The sequence below is a fragment of the Trichomonas vaginalis genome, chromosome IV, assembly GCF_026262505.1.
Source record: "Trichomonas vaginalis G3 chromosome IV, whole genome shotgun sequence".
Classification (NCBI taxonomy): domain Eukaryota; phylum Parabasalia; order Trichomonadida; family Trichomonadidae; genus Trichomonas; species Trichomonas vaginalis.
In genome coordinates this window covers 34,910,727-34,935,260 of record NC_067206.1, presented here as the reverse complement: position 1 = coordinate 34,935,260, position 24,534 = coordinate 34,910,727, and the positions used below count along the sequence as shown (strand labels likewise).

Sequence of the window (24,534 nt, the reverse complement as noted above, 5' to 3'; positions counted from 1 at the left end):
TCTTTTAAAAATAATCGTTAACTACCTTTTAATTTGATTTTAAGACCCCATTTAACATTTTCTTATAAGTATTTACATTTGTCACTTTTTTGGAATTTAATTTCAAAAATTGGACCTTTAAATGACAACTTTAGCGTCTAAAGGCTCCAACAAACAGGTAAATCCACCAAATTATAGGAGTATTCCACAATATACTGCTTTGGAGAAGTGTGTTAAAGATTTTCAAAATAAACCTGATTTCACTCCCCAAAACCTTGCTCATTTGCAAGAACTGAATGATGATCTTATTAAGACAGTCCAACAAAGTGATTCTAGCGAAGTTTTGACATTGGTTTCCACTACAATGAAAATTTTATATAGCCAAAACTCTTCTCATGTTTTTACAGATATTATTGATGAAAACGAAGATCTCAAGCATCAACTTACAGAGTTAAAAGCTGAAAATTCACGTCTTTCAAACACATCTTTACTTTCACCTGTAAAAGACGAATTAAAGATGACAAAACAGCAATTAGAGCAGACACAACAAAAATATAGTTCTATTGTAGCAGATTGCAAGACGAAATTAACTCAACAAAAGGCTCAAATCATTGATTTAACAAATGAATTACAAAACTACGAAAATCGTGTTCAACAACTATCAAGTGAAAAAGAGAAAATGCAAGATTACATTCGTCGTTCCAAAGAAAAGCGTCAAAAGCTTGAAGATTTGTTATATGACACAGATCAAAAAGTTCAAGAGCTTACAGCGCAGCTTGACAGCGAGCATAACACAGAAGAGAAAGATCAACAGATCGCAGACCTCACTGTTGAGATAGAACACTTAAAATCCCAAAATGATCAACTTCTTAAGTTTATTGACACTCAGAGCGACCAATTACAGCTCCAGAACGATCAGCTCACAAAACTATACGAACAAAGACGTCTCCTTGGCGAATCTTCCTTCAAATTACTTTCAATGATCGAACAAATCCAGGAAACCAACGAGCAACAGCAGGTAATGACGCGTGATATTGATTTGTCTGCTGAACAAACCTTCGATTTTACCAATATCTTTGAAGAAATTCGCAAATCTTCAAATAATGATAAAAATATCGAAGAAATCTTGGAAAATAGCATGATTTCGGATGAAGAAAAGGTAATTAAGGTCATAGATAATCTTACTGTCCAGTCCAATGCTGAAGACATTGAAAAAATCAAAGAATATAATAAAGAGCTCCAAAATGCTGTTTATTCACAATTACATTACATCAATGAGCTATCTCGTAGCAAGGAGCTTCAAAGATTCATGATTTCGTCTCAAATTTCCGATGCAATGAAGAATTCTTTAATTTCTGCAGTTTCTGACGTAAACACCTTTATTTCGAAGAACAAACTTAACATTGATACCGAGAAGAGTGTTTTCGAGCACTTTTTACCAATTTCCGGCGAAATAAAAGATCCAGAATCTTTTATGATCGAATATTTAGTGAATAACAAGTACAGAGCACCCAACAATGAACCGTTATTCACTGTTCTGACACAGTGCGTGGTCGCAAACACTGTTTTACAGAAGTATTCGATGGAAGTCAGATCATTAGCGACAAAAACGGCCAATGAAAACAGAAACCTCAAATCAGAGTTGAATACAAGATCCGAAATGACGAATTCCCAAGTAATTGACCTCCAAAACCGTATAAATGAACTGGAAAAGTGTCAAAAATTATCAAAGAAGATTTCTGAGAAATTATTAGCGAGTTCAATCGGAACAGACGAAGAAGATAAGTTCAGGAACTTGTACAACGCAATTACCAATGGTGAGGCTGTCGAAATAAGTGAAGAAACAAAGACAATCGCGTTTTTGGAGAAAAAGATCGAAATTCAAAAACAAAAATTCAGTGAAGCAGGTGCAAAATACGGAGATATGATCAATGAGTTGCAGGGTTTGCTTGAAACTACACAGAAAGAGTTCGAAAACAGTAAAAACATGTTTGAAAAACAATCTGAAGAAATTAAATCCGAAATTGTCGAGCAAAAGTCAAAAATAGAGCAGATCGAAGCTGAAAATGAACATCTAAAGCAAGAACTGTCCAATAAATCCTCAGAAAACGAGCAATTGAACGAAACAAACAAATCTCAAATGGAAGATTTGGTTTTGCAGTTCAATGACGTCAAATCTGACCTCAACTCGTTGGTCCAACAGTTCCATGATGGCATAGCAGCTATAAATGTTGAGACAAATGACCTTTTCTCCACTTCAAAATCGAAATTTAAACAAATGCTCAGCCAAATGAGGTCAAACAACACTTTGTTGCTACAGAAATACGTGGAAGAGAAGGAGGAAAGCGAAAAGAAGTCAATGAAACTCAGAAAAGAGCTGGAAAACGCTAAAAAACAATTAGATTTTGTTAAATCTGACAGAGACAAGGTAAGAGAAGAGCTCAAACAGGAAAGACAGAAGTTGTCGGCTATGACAATAAAGCAGAGAAGCTCGGAATTGAAGCTAAAAAGTATTGAAGATGCAAATCAAAGGGAAATGAACTTAAAGAAGAAGCAGAATGATTTCCAGGTACAGCAGATCAAATGTGATGCTGATAATAGAGTAGAAAAAGCAAAGAACGACGCATTGAAACAAATTCATGATTTTTGCGCTAAAATTGTTCGATTGTTTAAGGAATTCGCGGATTATACACAGCCAATTACGAAGGAATCGACGGAAAAGCTTCTTGTTAAGGTCCAACAAAGAATATTAGATGCAAACAGCGAAAGAAAGGAGAATGAGACAATGAAAGAGGAAATGAGAGCAATTGGGAACCATTTCGGACCAAGAATCCAAGGAACAGCTCCAAGGCTTTCATCTGAAATCAGTCAATACATCAAACAGACTGTTTCAAAATTGAATGAATTCGACCAACTATCGAAAGAAAGCGAGAAAATCAAGAGCGAGCGTGCCAAACTGCAAGAAAATGCTGACAAGATGCAAGAGGCAGAGCAATGGATAGCATGGGCAAGGAAAATTGGCCAAATTGCTCTTGATGAAAATCTTGATCCAGTAAGAAGCGGAGATAGACTTCGTTCTATAATAGAAGACCTTGTTCTTGCATCAAAGAATGCAATGCAGTCTGTTAAGACAATAAATTCCCTAAGAGATCAAAAGAAAATTTCTAAATTAGTCCAAAACCAGAAAATTGCGAAATCAACAACAGGAAGAGCCTCCCTTCGCTCACTGATATATGTCTTCACGACGTTAAGCAATTTGAAGAGTGTTTCTGGTCATTTGAGTTCATCTAATTTCACAATTGGTTTTGATTTGTCTGGAACAGATCCAGAACCAGAACCAACAGAGTCTAGCGAAGTAGAAGAGATTCAGCCTTCAAAACCTTCGTTATTTGGAAAATTTGTTATATAATAAATAAATTTTTTTGTTTGAAAAGATTTATAACTAAAAACTTATTTTTTAACAATGTTAATGATGTCCTTAACTTTATCTAACTTGAATTCGAATTTCTTTCAAACAAAAGAAATTGAAATTGATATTTAGAAACATTCTTACAGCTTTCAAAATTATATCTACATATCTCCACTATTTAGAATCATCATCCTAAAGATTATGGCATTATTACTTTCAATATTAGAATAATTTGGTTTCTCGAAGTTTGGAGAGTATATGCTTAGTGCAACATCAATGAAGATTAACCTATGATATAGTTCATCATGTTTTGCATTGAGCCTTATTGTTTCATCAAACATATCAAAAAAAGAAATGAATGAAAATAATGCATAAAAATACTTTTTATAAAACTAATCAATTATATGAAATCAATGGGAGCTTCAGATAGGCATGATATTCGACCTTCCTATATCATTCTCTCCGTAGCAAATTGAAGAAATAGATTTGAAAACTAGTTGGGCAAAATGTTTTTCCCTAAATATAATATATAACGTTATGTGTTTATTTCTTAATTTTTAAAGTATCCGTTTCCTTAAAACTGGAGCTTACTGAGACCTTAAATTTGAAATTTCAAAAATATTCTTATCGAAAATAGTCTATTTATTTTTTAAAAAAATAGCATTATGCAATTAAGAAATGAAAAATACGATAATATCGTTTCAAACCACAACATAGCACTTCATAGCTACGGTACCTGATATTGCCTTAATTATTTTTGCCCAATATCACTTCGAATTATATCCTGGATTTTTCAAATTGTGGAAAAAAAATTGAAAGTGGGAAAAATAATTTGAATAGTGGAAAAAAAATCACTTGAAAATAATGCAGCCCCAATCCATATATGGTGGGCTTATGACTTTATATGGAGATTATGCCAATACAATGAATTCATTGTACAGACTTAAGACTTTCAATGACAATGATATCGAAAAAATTTTCAATGATATTAAATTTAAATTGATTGAAACAGATATATTATCACCTTCTCAGATTTTACCAATTATTAAAACTGCTTCAAAATTCAACAACTACTATTTCAGGTCCTATTGGACAATATTTAAGAAGGTTATTGAAGAATATCAGCTGAAGCAAGCCAAACATATTGGATATATTTTCGATTACTTTTTTTATAAAGAGTATGGATTTTTATTAGAGGAAAAGCACCAAAAATACATTTTATCTTACAACGCAAACAATTATAGTTTGGATGTTCATAATGAAAACACGATTTTCAGATCAATTATGGATGATGACATAAAGTCATTCATAACTCTTATTAGACAAAATGATGACTCTGTAGGTATTTCATGTAAATCAAAATTCTATAAATCAGGTGAACAATATTCATTGCTTGAATTATGCTGTTATTATGGCTCAGTTAATTGCTTCAAGTTTTTGAGAACAGAGTTCGAATTTGAAATCACACCACTTTGTTGTGGATTTTCTTTTTTAGGTGGAAATCCAGATATTATCGCTGAGTGTTCGAAGAAACGCGAATGGGACTTAGAATTATCCATGGAATATGCAATAATTTCACATAACCTTGATTTTTATACATTTTTGAAGAATGAGTACCAGATGGATATTAATCTGGAATATTGCAGCAAATATAATAATCTTCAAGCATTCTTAATTTATTTGGATCAAACTCGTGATTATGATCAATGCTTTATCCATTCATACTGTTTTAATAATCTGAATCTGTGTGAATATTTACTTAAGCATGGAGCAAATATCGATGCAAAATATCAATATAACGAAACAGCACTACATATTGTAACGAGAAATAATAATAAAGAATTCGTAAAATATCTAATATCTCATGGTGCAAATCCCAATATTCAAGATAACAATCTTTCTACACCTCTTCATTATGCCATAGAAAATAATGACCTAGATATATTAGAGTTGTTTATTTTGCATGGTGCAAATGTCAACATCCCCGACAAATTTGGAAATACACCATTTCATAAGTCAGTAGAATATAACAAAAATAAAATTGCAAAACTGTTTGTTTCACATGGTGCCAAATTAAAAACAAGAAACAATAGAGGAGAATCAGTTCTTCATATTTCAACGAGATGCAAAAATAAAGAACTAGTAGAACTCCTAGTAGTATAATGATCAAAATAGCTCAGGAGAAACTCCCCTTATGATTGCAGCCAAAGACAATAATAAAGAACTTTTAGAACTTTTATTAGCTCATGGTGCAAATATCAACGTTGCAAATAGAAATGGAGAAACAGCTCTTCATATTGCAGCTAAAACTGATTATAATGATTTAGTAAATTTTCTAGTTTTGCATGGATCAAACATCAATGCAAAGAACAAAGATTCAGAAACTGCTCTTCATCTTGCTGCTAGAAGACATAATATAGAAATGGCAGAAATCCTTATGTCAAATGGTGCAAAAGTTAATATAAAAAACCAATATGGGGAAACTCCTCTTCAATATTTGCTTCCAACATATGATTAACTAAAAATGATGTGTCAAAAATAATTTTTTGGAGTAGGTGTAACGATGCAAACTTCTCAATATTGAATGGTTCACGTTGTTATGCCAACCTCATCCCAATCAGCTTCACTTTTAAGAAATTGAAACTGCATAAAATGATTTTCAATCATGATGATTAGTAGCTCCTGTTGATAGAAATCACAAATTTATTTAGATAACAAAAAATATAACATAACTTTTATAAAATATAACATTTATTTCCATGTTGACGTTTGCACAGAACACATCTGCATTCACAATAAATTTATTAATAATACTTTTTATCAATATTTTTCATTGGATCTCTTATTTATAGAGTTGAATCTAACTCAATTGTTGCTTGTTGGTATATTAACTCATTGATTATTTTGTGCTCCATTTGCAACTTTGTAATTTTCTGTATTTCTCATTTGATTCTTTATATCTTTAATCTTACTTTCGAGTATATTAAGTGTATTTTCATTAGATATGATCTTATCTTCAAGAATGTCATCATCATAATGTATTTTTATGATTATCGATTCATCTTGATTGTTATCACAACCAAAGAACATGGATGTTGCATCTGTAAGATAATTAACCTTCTCTTGAAGTTCAACGAAGGAATTGTTAAGCTTATCTTGAATGACTTGATATTCATTTAATTTATTGTTAAATTCGTTAACATTCTGGTTATCCTCGAAAGATTCGATTTTCTGTTTAAGTACTTTAATATCATTCTCGCTATTATTAATATTATTTTGGATTTTGTTGTTGAGGTCATTGAACTTTTCTTGCAAGTTCTTTTCAAATTCATTTGTTTTCACATGCATCATACAAAGATTGCTCATACATCTATCTTCAATTTCCTGGATCCTGTTATTTATTATGTTGATTTCTTCTTTTTGGGTGTTATAACTGATGTCATATTTGTTGAGCTTTTCTTCAAGAGCTTTCAGAGAATTGCCATAAGCATTTGTTAATTCATTAGAATGCTTTTTAGAATCTGCTTCCTCTATTTCGTTAATATCATTATTTAATTTGCTTAATAATTTCTTCACATCAATAATATCATGATTTTGTGATTCATATAATTTTTCGTTTTCTCCTAATCTCTGTAATACATTTGACAAATCTTCATTAAATGAAGCGTTTTCTTTTTCAATTTGTTCAATCTTTTCATTAATATCTTGTAACTTCATTAATGTATCTTCATCCCTTGCCTGCACTTCACAATTTGTCTCTTCCTCTTGGTGAGCTTCGTATTCAAGTTCATCGTATTTATTTTTAAGATCATTAAACTTTTCATTCATTTGATCAAAAAGATTCTTTAGTTTGTTGATTCTTTGATCATATTTCACAAGTTCCTCTTGTCTAATATTTTTATTTTCCTCCTTGTGTTGACTCTCTAAAAAAGCATCAAATTTCTCCTGAAGTGCCTTTATGTTTTTCTCGATCTTTTTGTCGCATTCATGAATCATGTTTCCAAGATCACCAATCTTACTGTTAATGTCATTAATACGAAAAGTCTCTTCATCTTCATCTTTTATCTTATTATCCATCTCCAGGATCTTGTCATGAAGTGCCATGATGTCTTTCTTTTGAATATCAAACCTTTTTTCGCTATGTTTCATTCTCTCTTCAAGGATCTTGAGAGCATCTTTGTCAGCCTTCTCCTTGATAGGGTTGTTAGATTCCCGACGATAGGTGTATAGATCCAAGGTGATGTGATTTTTGCATCCCTGGGATGGACGATACACCCAAAGTGTCACCTTTTTTGGGATAACATGAATTTGAAATATCATGAGAGTTCTGCAAACCATATGCACAATATCTATTCAGCCTGACTTCTTGTATATATGAGTTAGACTTCTTAAATATTGTGCTTGGGGCGATATAAGCATTTCCGAGATTACCATCGTGCTCTATAGTATGCTACTTCTCCCTGGTTCTAGCTCAGTTCCAAGGATATTGGCGTTCAAGGATTTGGCAAGGTCCTTCCGAAGTCTCTCATTCGATGAGAGATTTCGGAAGAATCTTGCCTTAAAGTACTCCAACTCTTGTTCTTTTGTTCCTAAATAGTGAGAAAAGTTATTTGACTACTTAAGGTAGAGATTATCCGAGGTCCCTCATTTGATGAGAGGCCTCGGATAATCTCTGCCTTAAAATTGTACACTTGTAGTCCATGAGAGTGTAAGTATACATTGATAGGCCAGCTTTCTTCTGAAGTCTTAGATTTGATGAGAACTTCAGAAGAAAACTGTCCTATTTTATAGTAAAAGGAGTTTCAGGAGCTCCAAAGCTCCCTTTCGTAAGGATTAGGAGCTTTGGAGCTCCTGGTTCGTAGATGTGTTTCGCATCTTTCATCAGCAAAGGACATTTACCATCTGGGACTCTGTTGATGGAGACTCTGGAGCTCCAAAGCTCCCTTTAGTAAGGATTAGAAGCTTTGAAGCTCCTGGTTCGTAGACGTGTTTCGCATCTTTCATCAGAAGAGGCCCAAATGGTAAATAGCCTCTGCTGATGAGCTTCAGGAGCTCCAAGGCTCCCTCTCGTAACGATTAGGAGCTTTGTAGCTCCTGAAGGTAAGGTAGGATTGCTCTGATCTCTAATCAGTAGATGCCATGCCTCATTATGAACTCTACTGACAAGAGATCAAGAGCTCCAAGGACTCCCTTTTGAGTTAGTGGCGTTCTCACCATTTAGTAGGATTGCTGATCCTACTAATGAAGTGATCACTTAGTATACGTTTTGAATAAATTGAATTTTTTTTAGAATTTAGTATTTTTTATAGAAATCACATGTATATTATAAATACATAAATATATTCTTTAATTCAAAAAATTCAATTCGGTTTTGGGATGGGTATCCCAGCCCCAAGTATTCAATTTTATTCAATTTTTTAAGAATTTTGGGTTGGGATGCCCAGACCAAAACAAGCTTTATATTTTGATGTGTAGATACGTATGTGTGCATCATTGTTGTGTTATATATTATGTTTTTAATGAAAAAAAAATCTGATTCAAAAAAAATTATCACTAATTAGTTGATAATATAAAGAAAAAATAGATAAATTGTATGTTTTGAGAGTATTTATCCACATTCACTCATATGAATTTCATTAAATAGTGTCTTTTTACTCCCAAATTTATTTTGAATTATTGAAATTAAAGAAAAAAAATCAGAAAAATTTCTCGAAATTTTTATTTTCAAAAAAAATTTGGATTTTATATTGAAAACTGACACTGGGAGGACGATAGGGCTGGGATTGGAGATACCCCCCTCACTTGGGAAAAATACGGATCTATAATAGGTGTCTTGGAAGATTTGCCTGGTGTCATCATAGTGTCTTTAAATCAAAAATTTTATTTTGGAGTTAGTTTTATTGATTTTTCAATAAAAAACATTTCTAAAACAAGAAAATAAAACGATAAAATATTTATATTTTATATAAGGATCTTATATATTCAAAATAAATATCATTTTATTTTTTTCATTGGTGTCTGTCAAACCATAATACACTATTCAAAAATTCAAGGTGTCTTGCGGTTTCAAAAGACACCTTCAAATTGAACGATAGCACAGACACTATTGAATTTTACCCATTTTATTTAGTTTTTACCCTTTTTATTTTTAAGAATTAATGACTGAAACAGCCGTTTTGCTATGACCTCAATCACTTTTATTTATTATTTTAAATATTATTTAATTTTATTATTTGAATAGGCCAACTTATATTTGAGAAGCTCAATTTGAGACCACTTAATACATTGAAATATCATAAATATTGAAATATTAAAAAGTGTATTTCAAAATATTGAAATTATAAAAATTTATAATACTGAAATTGAGACAAATTAATAAATTCAATGTGTTTTTTTTTGAAATAACTCTCAAATATTATTTTTTTGTTTATTTAATGATGAATAAATATGATTGCTTTAGTCAATCATAAAAACTAATTTAAGTTTAAAATAATGAAAGGATAATTTGATCGTTTTTTAAAATACAATTATTTTTGATGATTTGCAAGAATCTTTGAAAAGAATATAATATAGGTTCTATTTTTGTAAAATTTATCCAAATCATGTATTACATAAATTACGATTAAAACGATGAAAGAACCAAAAAGTGTGTTTTGTGTTTTGTTGTTGCGTGTTGGATGCGGGATCCTGTTATTTCCGAAATCGACAAAAAATTTGGAAATTTATTTTCCGAAATCGAAATTATATTAATGTTTTTAATATTCTTATATCAAAAGGATTAAAGTTCATTAAGAGAAAAACAATTCTTCTTCTTCAATCTATTGGCGCATTTATTTCTACACGCCAATAAGGAAGGGAAAATTATAAGACACCATGGTGTCTTCAAAACGCTAATTTTTGATATTTTTAACAACCCTATCCTTGACGATGTCGTTCAGTGATGTGACAGCCTTACTTAATTCTTCGAAAATTCCAGAGATTATAATTGCCTTTAGATCCTGGAATTTGTTTGTCAGCGACATGATTGCATCCTCGTTGGCCTTATCTTTCTCATCTTGAGCAGCTTCCTTATCTTGAAGGTCTTTGATCATATTTGCAAGATCCATGTAATCACCTTTCTTGTTGTTGTGGTTGTCTGTGTTGTCGGCCTTGTCGTTAAGCTCCTTGACCTTGTCTTCGAGAGCCTTAAGAGCATCTGCATTAGCCGCTTCGACTACCTGCATCTTGTCATCAAGATAGTTCAACTTGTCCGTGAGCTCGTTGATGTCGTCATCTTGCTTGTTGTCCTTGTCCTCGTTGGCGTTCAACCTGTCTTCGAGGGCCTTGAGAGCATCGTCGTCGGCCTTCTCCTTGATGAGGTTGTTGAGAGCATTGAGAGCGTCGTTGACACCCTGGAGATCTTCGGCACCTTGGGTAGCCTTGGCTTCCTCGGCGTCTCTGATCTTGTCCTTGAGATCCTGGAGTCTGTCGGCGAGGGACTTGATTGCTTCTTCGTTGGCCTTGTCCTTCTCGTCCTGAGCGGCATCCTTGTCCTTGAGTTCTTGGATGGCGTCTTCAAGGTTCTTGTCCTTCTCGTCCTGAGCGGCATCCTTGTCTTGGAGACCCTTGACCTTATCTTCTAATGCTTGAAGAGCATCGTTAACGTTCTTAAGGTCTTCATCTTGCTTGTTATCCTTGTTATCGTTATCTTCAGCCTTAGCTGCAAGATCGTTGAGCTTCTCTTGAAGTTCCTTGAGAGCATCGTTCAACTCAGAAAGTGTTGGAGCATTCTCATCTTCTGGTGTGGCAGCGACAAGGTCGATGTCACGTGCTTGGACTTCACCAACACCCTCTTCTTCTGGATGCATCTCATTTTGCAATTCATTGATCTTGTCTTGCAATTCGTTAAGCTTGTCTTGAAGGGCTTGATACTCGTTCAACTTGTCCTTGAGCTCGTTGAGATCGTCATCTTGCTTGTTGTCCTTGTCCTCGTTGGCGTTCTGGCGATCGTTGAGAGCATCGAGTTGCTCCTTGAGTGCCTTGAGGTCTTTCTCGTTCTTGTCGTCGCCGTCTTGGATCTTGTTGTCGAGATCGTTGAACTTGTCGTTCAAGTTCTGGACAAGTGCCTTGTTCTTGGCAGCACGCTGCTCGTCTTCCTCCTTCTTTCTGTCTTCCATCTCTTGGATCTTGTCGGCGAGTGCCTTGAGATCCTCGTCTTGCTTGTTGTCTTTGTTGTCGTTGCGGTTCAACCTGTCTTCGAGGGCCTTGAGAGCATCGTCGTCGGCCTTCTCCTTGATGAGGTTGTTGAGAGCATTGAGAGCGTCGTTGACACCCTGGAGATCTTCGGCACCTTGGGTAGCCTTGGCTTCTTCGTTAGCTTTGATCATGTCGTCAAGAGAGTTCAACTTGTCCTTGAGCTCGTTGAGATCGTCATCTTGCTTGTTGTCCTTGTCCTCGTTGGCGTTCTGGCGATCGTTGAGAGCATCGAGTTGCTCCTTGAGTGCCTTGAGGTCTTTCTCGTTCTTGTCGTCGCCGTCTTGGATCTTGTTGTCGAAATCGTTGAACTTGTCGTTCAAGTTCTGGACAAGTGCCTTGTTCTTGGCAGCACGCTGCTCGTCTTCCTCCTTCTTTCTGTCTTCCATCTCTTGGATCTTGTCGGCGAGTGCCTTGAGATCCTCATCTTGCTTGTTGTCCTTGTTGTCGTTGTTGTTCAACCTGTCTTCGAGGGCCTTGAGAGCATCGTCGTCGGCCTTCTCCTTGATGAGGTTGTTGAGAGCATTGAGAGCGTCGTTGACACCGGCAAGATCTTCGGCACCTTGAGCGGCTTTGGCTTCTTCGTTAGCTTTGATCATGTCGTCAAGAGAGTTCAACTTGTCCTTGAGCTCGTTGAGATCGTCATCTTGCTTGTTGTCCTTGTCCTCGTTGGCGTTCTGGCGATCGTTGAGAGCATCGAGTTGCTCCTTGAGTGCCTTGAGGTCTTTCTCGTTCTTGTCGTCGCCGTCTTGGATCTTGTTGTCGAGATCGTTGAACTTGTCGTTCAAGTTCTGGACAAGTGCCTTGTTCTTGGCAGCACGCTGCTCGTCTTCCTCCTTCTTTCTGTCTTCCATCTCTTGGATCTTGTCGGCGAGTGCCTTGAGATCCTCATCTTGCTTGTTGTCCTTGTTGTCGTTGTTGTTCAACCTGTCTTCGAGGGCCTTGAGAGCATCGTCGTCGGCCTTCTCCTTGATGAGGTTGTTGAGAGCATTGAGAGCGTCGTTGACACCGGCAAGATCTTCGGCACCTTGAGCGGCTTTGGCTTCTTCGTTAGCTTTGATCATGTCGTCAAGAGAGTTCAACTTGTCCTTGAGCTCGTTGAGATCGTCATCTTGCTTGTTGTCCTTGTCCTCGTTGGCGTTCTGGCGATCGTTGAGAGCATCGAGTTGCTCCTTGAGTGCCTTGAGGTCTTTCTCGTTCTTGTCGTCGCCGTCTTGGATCTTGTTGTCGAGATCGTTGAACTTGTCGTTCAAGTTCTGGACAAGTGCCTTGTTCTTGGCAGCACGCTGCTCGTCTTCCTCCTTCTTTCTGTCTTCCATCTCTTGGATCTTGTCGGCGAGTGCCTTGAGATCCTCGTCTTGCTTGTTGTCTTTGTTGTTGTTATCGTCGATCTTGTTGTTGAGAGCATCGAGACGATCGTTGACACCGGCAAGATCTTCGGCACCTTGAGCGGCTTTGGCTTCTTCGTTAGCTTTGATCTTGTCGTCAAGGGCTTGAAGTTGATCCTTGAGTGCACTAATTTCGTCTTGCATTTAGTAATATTAATATTTAGTTTTTTCCGCAATTTTAAAGATGGAAAATTTAATATTTCCCTTATATTTTTTTTCCCATGAAGAACAACAGTTATTGCGAATTTATGGAGTTATACAAAGATTTCAATGATGCATTTAGTAATTTATACAAGCTGAGATCATACAATGATGAAGAAATCCTGAAAATTTATCAAGAAATAAAAAATAATTTAATAGAGACTAAAATATTTACACCAATTCGGATTCTTAATATTATTATACTTGCATCTGAATTCAATAACCGCTATGTAAAGTCATATTGGTGAATATTTAAAAAGATTTTAGAAGAATATCAGCCAAAAGGAATAGAAAACGTATCATGTCTTTATCAATATTTTATTGATAAAGAATATGGAATCATTTACATAAAAAAATACCAAAAATTGTTTAATCAATTTGATAATGAAAAATATTCATTGAATGTTCATGAAGAATATACGATTTACAATGCTATCATGAATGATGACATAGAAAAATTTATTGCATTCACTGAAAGAGAAGGTTTTGATCAAAATCAGACATTAAAAAGTTATTTTTATCCGATTTATCACGAATCTGAAAATCCTACGTTAGTGCCTTATTCATTACTTGAACTGTGTTGCTACCATGGAGCAATTGATTGTTTTAAGTTTTTAAGGACAAAATATAATTCCAAAATCACAGATCAGTGTCTTTCTTTTTCGTTTTTAAGCGGAAACGCAGAGATCATAAATGAATGTTTGAAAACAAGAAAACCTGATAATTCCACAATGCGATATGCAATCATTTCTCATAACATTGATTTTGTTACATTCTTGAGAAATGAATGCAATATTGAAATTGATTTGGAATTTTGCGGAGAATACAATAATCTTCAAGCATTTTTAGTTTATTTTGATCAAACTAATGATGTTGACAAATGTTATTTGAATTCACCTTATTTTAATATTCCTTCTCTCTGTGAATATTTTCTTTTGCATGGTGCGAATATCAATTTGGATAATAAAGATAATCAAACTGTTATTCTGTCAGCATCAAAAAATATGAGCCCAGAAATAGCCAACCTTATTGTTTCAAAAAAACTTGCTAAAATTTCATTGGAATATTCTTTTAGAACACTTCTTCATTTTGCAGCAATTAATAACAGCAAAAAGTTGCTGAAATTCTTATTCAGAATGGTGCTGACGTCAATGCAGCAGATTATTATGGATTGACTCCTCTTCATGAAGCAATAAAACATTATAGTAATGAAACGGCTGAATTCCTATATTCATATGGTGCAAATATTAATGCAAAGCAATATCAAGGTTGGACTCCTCTTTTTTATGCTGCAATTTTCAATAATATTGATGCAGCCAAACTTCTTGTTTTCAATGGTGCCGAGATCACTGAAAAAGATCATCTTGGGAATTACATTCTTCATAATGCAGCAAAGGAAGATAGTAAAGAAGTAATAGAGTTTCTTGTATCCCATTCTGCTGATATAAATATAGAAAATTCTCAGGGAAAAACTCCACTTCACTTTGCAATTGATAATGACTGTAAAGAAACAGCAGAGTTTCTTCTTTCAAACGGAGCAGATGTCAATGCTAAAGATATTGCAGGGAGGACTCCTCTACATGAAATTGCATGGAAAAACTCTCCTGAACTTGTAGAATTTCTTATTTTGCATGGTGCGGATGTTAATATACAGGACAAATTGAAAAGAAATGCTCTTCATTTTGCAGCACAATATAATATAAAAGAAACAGCAGAAATTCTTATTTCGCATGGAGTAGATATAAATGCTAAAGATGAAGAATTAAAAACTGCTCTTCATATTTCAGCAGAATATGATGCTAAAGACACTTTAGAACTTCTTATTTTGCATGGAATAGATATAAACGCAAAGGATAATTTTGGAAAAACAGCACTTTTAGTATCAATTGAAAATTTCCACAGTGAAATAGCAAAAAGTCTTATTTCAAATGGGATTGACATAAATGCAAAAGATGTTTATGGCAAGACTGCTCTTCATTGTGCAGCAATTGAAGATAATAAAGAAATAGCCGAAATTCTGATAAAATGTGGTGTCAAAATTAATGAAGAAGATAATTTTGGTAATACTGCACTTGAATATGCTGAAATTAATAGTAGCGAAGAAACTGCAAACTTAATTCGCTCTTATGAATCAAAAAATCTTATTATAGGTGTTTAATCAATCATTCAAGGTTTACTTTAAATAAGAAAATAACTTTCATTCATCTATCCTGAACAATTTCTATATTATCTTAAAAACCTTCAGTATGCATCATGTAATCGGTTTTAATTTCTTCAAATATTAAAATAAGGTGAAAAATTATTTCATTCAGATTTGAAAATAAATGAGTTCCATTTTAAAAGCACAGAATTTTGAAATCCTTTCTGGGATTCTCTCAATTTTTTTTGACAAAAGGTACTTTAAACATGAACGTTTTGCAGATCTGATATAATATTATGACATGAAATTACATCCTAGTTTAAAATATTAAATCGAAAATGAAAAAATCGGATTGTTTTACTCAGAAATATACTACATAAGTTAGAAAATATCAAAATTAATTGAAAGAATATATTAACAACAGAGAAAAAATCACTGTGATCCACCATTCTCTTCCTGTTGGATGAACAGTGTGGAAGACTTTTCCTCCAACGAAAATTAATGGTATTAACAAGAGTACACAATTAACAAAAAAAATGTTATTTTCAAAATAAATAATATTTTATAATAAATAGAATAATATAAAATATATACCGCTTGTTAGTTTTTTCAATGATTGACCAAGTGTTCAGAGATTTCTGTTTCACTCTGTTCATGAGCGCTAGAAGCATGTGTTTCAACTTCCTTTAATTCATCGGAATCAGAGAGAACATTGTTTTCATTCCACTGCTGGTCGACACTCATGTTGTGGTAGTATCTTCTGACCTTCTCCTTTCTCATCAATCTGTAGACATTCAAGTTCTCAAGTGTGTGGTCCTTGAGCTTGATCATTCTTGTGAAGAATCCGACAATTAAATCGCCAACAGAGAAAACCATTGTGATCCACCATTCTCTTCCTGTTGGCTGAACAGTGTGGAAGACTTTTCCTCCAACGAAAATGATGAGAATCTGGATGGCTGCGATACCGAAGAAAACAAGAATGAAGAAGAAAGAATGTTGGATTCCATCGAAAACAGAACCATCGTGTCCAGCAACTCTTGAGTTAATGAGATTGAAAACATTCATGAATACAAATGTGTTGAAAATCCATGAAACTGTTGTCTCATATTTTTCACCCAAAATTGCTGTTTCTGGGACACCGAAAAGTTTCTGTCTTCCGAACAAAATCAACAACAAAACAATTGTTTGATAAACTGTCTGAATGGACATGTTCCTTGCGATGACATTGGAAATCAAATTGTCACCTTCGCCGTATGGATGTCTCTTGAGAAGTGAATCGGAAGGAGGTCTTGTAGCCAAACCAAGAGCGCCAAGGGAATCGTTGATGAGATTGATCCAAAGAATTTGAATTGGCTTCAAAGGAGAAGTATTCAAATAAATGGATCCAATCAAAACAACAATGACGGCAACGAAGTTAACAGGAAGCTGGAACTGCATGAATGATCTGAGGTTGTCGTAAACGCATCTTCCCCACTTCAATGCTGAAACAATTGATGAAAAGTTATCATCCAAAATAACAATATCTGATGCGATTTTTGCGAGTTCTGTACCGCACATACCCATTGAAAGACCGACATTTGCCTTCTTCAAAGCAGCAGAGTCATTTGATCCATCACCTGTGACAGCGACAACTTCGCCACATTCCATCAAAAGAGAGACCAAACGATATTTATCTGTTGGTGAAGAACGGGCGAGAACACGGAGATTGTCGATCTTATCGAGTAAATCTGTCTTGGACATCTTTGCAAATTCGGCACCTTCCATGACAATGTCTGTTTCCTTCTTGAGAATACCGCATTGTTTGGAAATTGCTCTTGCAGTTGCAATGAAATCGCCTGTAACCATTCTGACGACGACACCTGCATCTTCGCACTTCTTGATGGCATCAGGAACTTCTGGTCTGAGTGGATCTTGGATACCTACGATGCAAATAAATGTCATGTCCTTTTCTGCGAGGGCTGGGTCTTCGATCTCTGCTTCCATGGAGTGGTCGACGTTGCGGAATGCAATAAGCATTGTTCTGTAGGCCTGTGAAGCGAAATCATTAACCTTTCCCATGACAGCGTTTGTGAAATCGTCATCAACCTCTTTGACATCGCCCTCTGGTGTGAGGTAGTTCTTCATGAGTGGAAGACAGAAGTCAGGAGCGCCTTTGAGATATACCATGAGGCCATGTTCGCCTTCTACGACTGTAGACATTCTCTTTCTCGCGGAGTTGAATTCGTTTAAGTATTTGATAGGGTTGAGTTCGCGAATTTCGACGTAATCCTGACCAAAATCTCCGATGAATTTAAGTAAAGCGCATTCTGAGGATGAACCGACGAAAATTGGTTCTTCGGAGCCTTCCTTGATTGTATGCGATGCTGTAGAGTTGATTGCGATGGAGTCTGCAAGTAATTTGAGAACTTGTTCGTTGAGTTCTGGTTTTCCGTCACTTTCTTCATCGTACATGTAGTATTTGACGACTGTCATCTTGTTCTGTGTAAGTGTGCCTGTCTTATCTGAGCAAATTGTTGTTGCTCCACCCATTGTCTCACAGGCATTGAGGTGTCTGACGAAGTTGTTGTCGTTCATCATCTTCTTCATCGAAAATGAGAGAGACAAAGTGACGGCGAGTGGAAGACCTTCAGGAATACAGCAAATGAAAATTGTAAGAGAAGTCATGATCAAGTTAGAGAGGTCATCCCATGTTTCTGGTGGGAGATCTCCTTTCTTCTTGGCCTTGACGAGGTTAACAATCCAAATAATGAACAAAATGACGAAAATGAGGATTCCTGAGAAGATAGCGAGGTATGTAAGGTATAATGATAGCTTGTCTAACTTCTTTTCGAGTGGTGTTTTGTCATCCTTTGCTTCGAGTTCTTGGATCTGCATCATTGTAACACCATACTGGGAGTTAGGACCAACAGCAGCGACCAAGCATGTGCCAATACCACTTTCAATAGCGCCACCACCTCTGAGGAATGGATTCTTCTCGTTAATCTTGACAGCGATTGGTTCGCCAGTTTGTGCAGAGTTATTGATGGAAACATTGGTACCGTTGATGAAGAGAGCATCAGCAGCGACACAGTCACCTGCTTTGATCTCTAAAATGTCTCCGACCAATACTTCTGTACTCATGATCTGTTGTTTCTCACCGGCGCGAATAACCGTGACTGGGAAATTGTTCTTGAGTGAGTTAATTTCCAAATACGCTTTCTGTTGGGAGTAGTTTGTTTGGGCAGATACAATTGCGACAACAAATACAGCAATTAAAATAGAAATTGGATCTATATAGTGCTCAAATGTAAGGTGTTTGTGGTGTGCTGCGGATGCGACGACAGCAGCGATAACTGCGACAATTAAGAGAATCTTGAGTGTTAAATCGTTTAAAGCTTCTAAGAACATGCGGCACCAGGTCTTCACTGGTGGGTCTGGAAGCTTGTTAACACCAAAACCGGCAATTCTGTCTGCAAAACCTTCAGCAGCTTCGGATTTTGGAATACCTTCTGTAAGATTTGTGTGGAAAGCATTGCAAAATCCATCCAAGCCGCCCTTGCTTTCGAAGAATTCGAGATCTGATCTCTCGAATATATTGATAATTTCCTTAGTTTCAATCTCCATTCGTGAATAAAAAAAAAAGAAAGACCACTCATCTTTTGAATTTTTGAGTACTGAGTCATTTGAAAAGATAAAAATTTTATGACAGAACCGATTGAAGTCCTAAATATGGAAATGGAAATAAAAAAGTTGTAAAAATAAAAAATCATGAATCAGATAATTTTGAGCAATAAATAGTATAGAGCAATCTATGTTATGTTTGAATTGGGAATTTCTCGCATATGTTCGTACATGAGCAAATACTATACCTTTTGCGAATAAAGAATTTTTTCATAAAAAAAATTTTTTAGGAATTAGCATATCAGCGTTTTGCGACATTGCCAAACGCCAGATTTTAACCCGACATATGAGCATAAGCTCGTATATTGGAATAAACTCGACTTATTCCATATTAAAGTTATTATAATAATAAGGCACTTAATGTGCAAATCTAATTGAATTAGAAAATGCACATTAAGTGCCTTTTATTGGAATATGTAATACCACATATGGAATATGAAATATGATTTGCGGAATACCACATATAGAATATGTAATCAAAATACAAAGATATTTTATATAACAATTAATTTTTTTTATTTTTTCAGCAAGTGTGGATAAAAAAGGATTACAAACAAATTGAATAGTTCCTATGTCCTTTTTTAAAAAAAAAAAAAAAAAAAAAAAAAGGTAGTGGGGCTTCCAGGCACTTCGTGCCCTCTAGCCCCCGTCACTTTTCTGTCACTTTTCAGGAAAAAACATTTTTATTATATATATAAAATGAATTTTACAAAACCACCGTTACCCTTCTTTGGAAATAAGAGTAGATGTAAAGATATTCTATTGAGAGAACTTAAGAAACTACCGAATGGTCTAACATTTGTAGACTTGTTCGGTGGAAGTTTCTATATATCTCATTTGTGCCATACAATATTTCCTGACTCAAAGATTATATGCAATGACTTCGACAACTATATGAACCGTCTCAAACATATACCAGACACAAACAAAATATTGAAAGAGTTAAAAGAAAAGATACCTATAGGTAAGATGGAACGTATACCATTAGATAAGAAAAATACTGTCAGAGAGGTTTTGAAAAAGGCAGAGTATATTGACTGGGATAGTATATCTGCTAGACTATTATATAGTGGTGCTATAAGAGTTCATGACATTGAAACACTTATGTCAAAAGTTTTATATCTTAACTATACAAATGTTTTCAAAGAGAACATAGAAAAATATATTGAGGGTATAGAGTTTGTGAGATGTCATTGGACAGAGTTGTATGAAAAATATAAAGACAAGGAAAATGTTTTCTTTATAGTGGACCCGCCGTTCTATAACACATGGGATTTTCAATACCAAGTAGACTGGACTTTGAGAGACTCTTTAGAAACTTTAGACGTTTTACATAACCATCCATGCTTTTACTTTACATCCGATAAAAGTGGTTTGGAAAGTGTCATGAGATGGTTAGAGGACATACATGACTATGAGTTTAGATACGATAAGATAGAATATGAGAGAGGTCCTATAAACTGGAGAAAGTGTCATAACAAAGAAATTTTACTAGTAAGTAAATGTGGTTTGAAATAGGACTACTTGTTTTAGGTTTTTTCCATTGTGTCATTTACTTATTTGACGTGGCAGAAAGATATAGAGAATATGAAGATGAACCAATGCCTGCAAATGTTCAGCATATGTACTCGTAAGAGATATTTTTATCTAATATTAAATGGACGCACAGAACTTAGCGAATGCACAGCAACCTGGACAACCAAACCCAGAGAATATTCCAAATGAAGTTAGAATACAAACTGCAATGGCAAACTATGGTCAAGTGCCAACAGATGTACAAATGCAAACTGCCATGTCAAATGACGCTGCGTTAGGTTTGCCACCATGGTATGCAAATATGAGATGGAAAGAGTTTTATACAAACCCCGAAGTGGGATATAAACAACTCTATGCAGATGACGCGAACACAGGAGTTGACCCAGAGTATGTTTTCTACCAGAGGAGAAATAGAATGTATGAGCTCCAGTTAAAGAATGCTATGGAACTCAGAAGGAAACGTAAGAGACTAGGTGGACATTAGATTTTTACATATAGTAAAATGGGTTTCTTTGGAAGAATAGGAAACTTCTTTCGAAATGTTGGAAGAGGTATATGGAATGGAATAAAATCTGTCGGAAGAGGAATTTGGAACGGAGTCAAAAATATTGGCAAAAGAGTAGGTCAGTTCGTTGGTATTATACCTAAAGACCCTGAACCAGAAGAGCAAGCTCCTGTTATACAACAGCCTGAACCTGCACCACAGTCTAGTTGGCAACCAAATCCAACACCTCAACCGTATTAAAAAATCATATTTTTACCGTTCGATAGTAGTTGTATATGAAACTAAGTTCTAAGTAAAACGCGTGGTATAATGGAATTATTCTCTTTCTTCCATCTGTTGTAAACCATACTTGAAAGTCTGAAATACTTCCACTCGGTGGTTCATATAGCTTTGTAGGTTTTTCGTAAAAGTCATTTGCCAAGCATAAAAAAGAGTTTTGTGCGCCAGAAAATGAAGCATGAACTATAATAGCATCTGAGTCGAAAACATTTTCATATGTTCCATTAGGGTTTTCGACTTCATAAAAGTTCGGGTGTACTGGATATTCTGCAGGCTGATTTAACATCCTCAAAAATCTATACCATGCCAAGTTGTTATATTTTGTAGAAATATAAACGTCTTCTCCAAGGTCTTCTATTCTATTGAATTTAACAGTTGCATTTTTCCTGTCATATATAATATCGAGATGGTACTCTCCTTCGTCAATGTTGTTCTGTTTTGCATATTCGAGATAGATATCGTTTATTTTTTCTTGAAAAGCTTGAAGAGTTGTTTCTAAGTTTACAAGCAAATTCACTTGTAAAAGTTTTCCCTGTTCAAATTTCTCATACGTACGTTTTTCTTTGTTATAGTATCGAACTTCAAAAGCGACCGTAAATGGGAAACCATGTATGGCTTCTGAAATGAACTTCATTCTACGAAAGCCAACAGCTTTTGTGACGGATGGGTCTCTTAACCATCTTAGTGGGTAGTCAAAACGATAGCCTTCATGCTTTACGGTCTCTGTCTCAAACTTTTGACCGACATTCGTAAAAAGTTCATCTAATGGTTTAGTTGTAGCAACTCTTGAATTTTCTTTTTCTATTGAAAGCATATTTTATCTAGAATAAAAATGTCAAATGAAACAGCGTCTATGAGAGAAATAAAACACAACCGACAACTCATTTTGCAAGCTCTAAATAAGAACACAACAAACTTTTCAAACTATTCTAAGATATCTGAGTCATTGAAAGAAGGAAACTTAAAACTGACGATAAACCCAATGACAGACGAGTTTCTGTTTCAAGACAGTAAGAACCATACTGTCTGTGTAAATCCAACAAAAGGAACTTTAAACGAGAAGCCTATAAAAGAACTTCTTTTGAAAGCAGATATTGACAACAAAGCTGACAAAGAGTATGTCATTGAAAAAGTTCAAGAAGAACATGACAGAGCAGATGCAACATATGCAACAAAAGAACATACTCATCCTGAACTAGCGGACAAAACATATGTTGACAATAAAATGTCAAGTGAAGTGACAAGAGCTGACAAAGAATATTCTAAAAAGACTCATACACATACCATTGCAAATATTACAAACTTACAAGAAACCTTAAACAGGAAAAGTGACGTTGGACATACACATACCATTGCAAATATTACAAACTTACAAGAAACCTTAAACAGGAAAAGTGACGTTGGACATACACATACCATTGCAAATATTACAAACTTACAAGAAACCTTAAACAGGAAAAGTGACGTTGGACATACACATACCATTGCAAATATTACAAACTTACAAGAAACCTTAAACAGGAAAAGTGACGTTGGACATACACATACCATTGCAAATATTACAAACTTACAAGAAACCTTAAACAGGAAAAGTGCCGTTGGACATACACATACATCTTCTGAAATAACAGACTTAAACGTTAGCCTTGAAAAGAAAGCAGATAAAACATATGTCAATGAAATATACCAAAGTTTAGTTGGAACAAAAAATATTGAAACTATGGTTGGTGACTTTTCTGTCTATGAAGAAAACAAATATTTTAGATGGGAGTTTGTACAGTCCTTAGAAAATGGTACACGGTATAAACTCATTCCGAAAAATAACAATGAAATGTATGTAAGCTATAAAAAGAGTGATGGTACACAAGTTAAAGTTCCATTAGACAACAACTGCTACTTAAACTTATATGGAGACGAACAAAAGAAATATTTAAGAGTTTATGAAATGGCAGATATGACATTGCCTGACCCAGCTCCAGCACCATATTATTATGACTATGGAGATGACGTTAGAACACCACATGTAGATGAACAAAAGCTAACATTATATTTAGATTTTTATAGATATAAAAGATATAATGCAATAGAAAAAACGAGAATAGTATACTATTATGAAGATGACAGAAATAAATATTATAGTCAAGACTTTACCTACCCTGAAAACATAAGATTATATTATAAAAAATATTCTGACACAAACCAGAAGAAACCTGAAATAGTTGCACTATATTTTAAGTTCAAAAGAGACAATCCTATAATATCTCATATGTTTGATTTAATGAACCCAGTAGGTTCTATTTATACATCTATGGAAGCAAGAGGTCCTCAAGTAATGTTTGGTGTTGGTGCATGGGAACAAATAGTCGACAGGTTTTTGTATTGTGCAAACTCTTCAAAGGAAACAGGTGGAAGTAAAACGATTTCAGGTGAAAATTTACCTGCGCACAGTCACTACATAGATTTAAGTACATCTCAAGCAGGTTGGCATAAGCATAGATATTGGGATTGGTCAGGAATGACAAAAGGTAAAGGATATGATGTTAAAGACGACGTTAAGTTTGCTATAAATTGTTACTGGAGTGACACTCAGGGAGAAGGAAACCATACACATTTCGTTTCAGGATATACGCAAACAACGGGACAAAGTAAAGACTACATGCCACCTTACATGACAGTTTACGCATGGTATAGAATTGCTTAGTCGTCATTTTCAACTTCTTTAGCATATTCGTCAGGAGTTGTCTTATATTTGTTAGGAACTGTCTTTGAAAGTATACCACCTTGAACTTTGACAAGTTTGAAACGAGGTCTGACAATAGTAGTTTTATCTTCTGCTTGCAGTCTGTACATTTTGCCATGTTTGCCTAAAACTTCATAATATTCTCTTGTATACTTTCTTCTATTTTTACGAACACGAATGCGAGTACCTGTCGAGTTCCCATTGTTGTCATAGTCAATAGTATTTTCATATGGGTCGCGTTTAGGTATTTCTATTTTTACTTTGTCACCTTTCTTAAGTTTGAAGCCTGGCATTCTTTCTTGTTTGTCTCTTTTGACTAAACTATTAAATATATAGTCTTTCTCTAAGTCAGGGTTGTTTTTCATTTCTTCGGGGAGTGGTTTCCCAAACCTTTTTGTTTACGGCTATTGTAAATATTTAAAACTTGTCTCATCTTTGCCATGGAGAAGTGTCTGTATTTGTCGT

At 34.9% G+C, this 24,534-nt stretch overlaps 10 protein-coding genes across 10 annotated transcripts, besides 2 other annotated features; 7 read left to right on the top strand and 3 right to left on the bottom strand.

The window, feature by feature from the left end:
• Positions 1–115: 115 nt before the first annotated feature.
• On the top strand, positions 116–3,388 carry TVAGG3_0223080 (uncharacterized protein; the record flags this gene model as incomplete). Its single annotated transcript, XM_001309413.1, has 1 exon — positions 122–3,388. One exon carries the CDS (start codon positions 122–124, stop codon positions 3,386–3,388), a length of 3,267 nt encoding a protein of 1,088 aa, XP_001309414.1.
• Positions 3,389–4,244: 856 nt separating this feature from the next.
• Positions 4,245–5,551, top strand: TVAGG3_0223070 (protein ubiquitination; the record flags this gene model as incomplete). The annotated part of the gene is made up of 1 exon (XM_001309412.1): positions 4,313–5,551. One exon carries the CDS (start codon positions 4,313–4,315, stop codon positions 5,549–5,551), a length of 1,239 nt encoding a protein of 412 aa, XP_001309413.1.
• TVAGG3_0223060 (spectrin binding) lies at positions 5,552–6,177 on the top strand (the record flags this gene model as incomplete). Its single annotated transcript, XM_001309411.1, has 1 exon — positions 5,583–5,906. One exon carries the CDS (start codon positions 5,583–5,585, stop codon positions 5,904–5,906), a length of 324 nt encoding a protein of 107 aa, XP_001309412.1.
• Positions 6,178–7,613: 1,436 nt separating this feature from the next.
• Positions 7,614–9,212: a mobile genetic element.
• Positions 9,213–10,038: 826 nt separating this feature from the next.
• On the bottom strand, positions 10,039–13,178 carry TVAGG3_0223040 (biological adhesion protein; the record flags this gene model as incomplete). The annotated part of the gene is made up of 1 exon (XM_001309409.2): positions 10,279–13,152. One exon carries the CDS (start codon positions 13,150–13,152, stop codon positions 10,279–10,281), a length of 2,874 nt encoding a protein of 957 aa, XP_001309410.2.
• A 392-nt stretch (positions 13,179–13,570) lies between these two features.
• On the top strand, positions 13,571–14,384 carry TVAGG3_0223030 (protein ubiquitination; the record flags this gene model as incomplete). Its single annotated transcript, XM_001309408.2, has 1 exon — positions 13,647–14,384. The coding sequence occupies one exon, from the start codon at positions 13,647–13,649 to the stop codon at positions 14,382–14,384; it is 738 nt and encodes a 245-aa protein (XP_001309409.1).
• Positions 14,385–15,709: 1,325 nt separating this feature from the next.
• On the bottom strand, positions 15,710–18,965 carry TVAGG3_0223020 (calcium-transporting ATPase protein; the record flags this gene model as incomplete). Its single annotated transcript, XM_001309407.2, has 1 exon — positions 15,959–18,952. One exon carries the CDS (start codon positions 18,950–18,952, stop codon positions 15,959–15,961), a length of 2,994 nt encoding a protein of 997 aa, XP_001309408.1.
• A 743-nt stretch (positions 18,966–19,708) lies between these two features.
• Positions 19,709–20,527, top strand: TVAGG3_0223010 (phage tail repeat-like family; the record flags this gene model as incomplete). Its single annotated transcript, XM_051227027.1, has 1 exon — positions 19,709–20,527. The coding sequence occupies one exon, from the start codon at positions 19,709–19,711 to the stop codon at positions 20,525–20,527; it is 819 nt and encodes a 272-aa protein (XP_051112013.1).
• Positions 20,528–21,047: 520 nt separating this feature from the next.
• On the top strand, positions 21,048–21,290 carry TVAGG3_0223000 (serine threonine-protein phosphatase family; the record flags this gene model as incomplete). Its single annotated transcript, XM_001309405.1, has 1 exon — positions 21,048–21,290. The coding sequence occupies one exon, from the start codon at positions 21,048–21,050 to the stop codon at positions 21,288–21,290; it is 243 nt and encodes an 80-aa protein (XP_001309406.1).
• A 17-nt stretch (positions 21,291–21,307) lies between these two features.
• On the bottom strand, positions 21,308–22,143 carry TVAGG3_0222990 (uncharacterized protein; the record flags this gene model as incomplete). Its single annotated transcript, XM_051227026.1, has 1 exon — positions 21,308–22,143. A coding segment is annotated over one exon (836 nt), but the record flags the coding sequence as incomplete, so codon positions are not given.
• A 459-nt stretch (positions 22,144–22,602) lies between these two features.
• Positions 22,603–24,534: part of a mobile genetic element that runs on past the window's edge.
• On the top strand, positions 23,275–24,030 carry TVAGG3_0222980 (phage tail repeat-like family; the record flags this gene model as incomplete). The annotated part of the gene is made up of 1 exon (XM_051227025.1): positions 23,275–24,030. The coding sequence occupies one exon, from the start codon at positions 23,275–23,277 to the stop codon at positions 24,028–24,030; it is 756 nt and encodes a 251-aa protein (XP_051112011.1).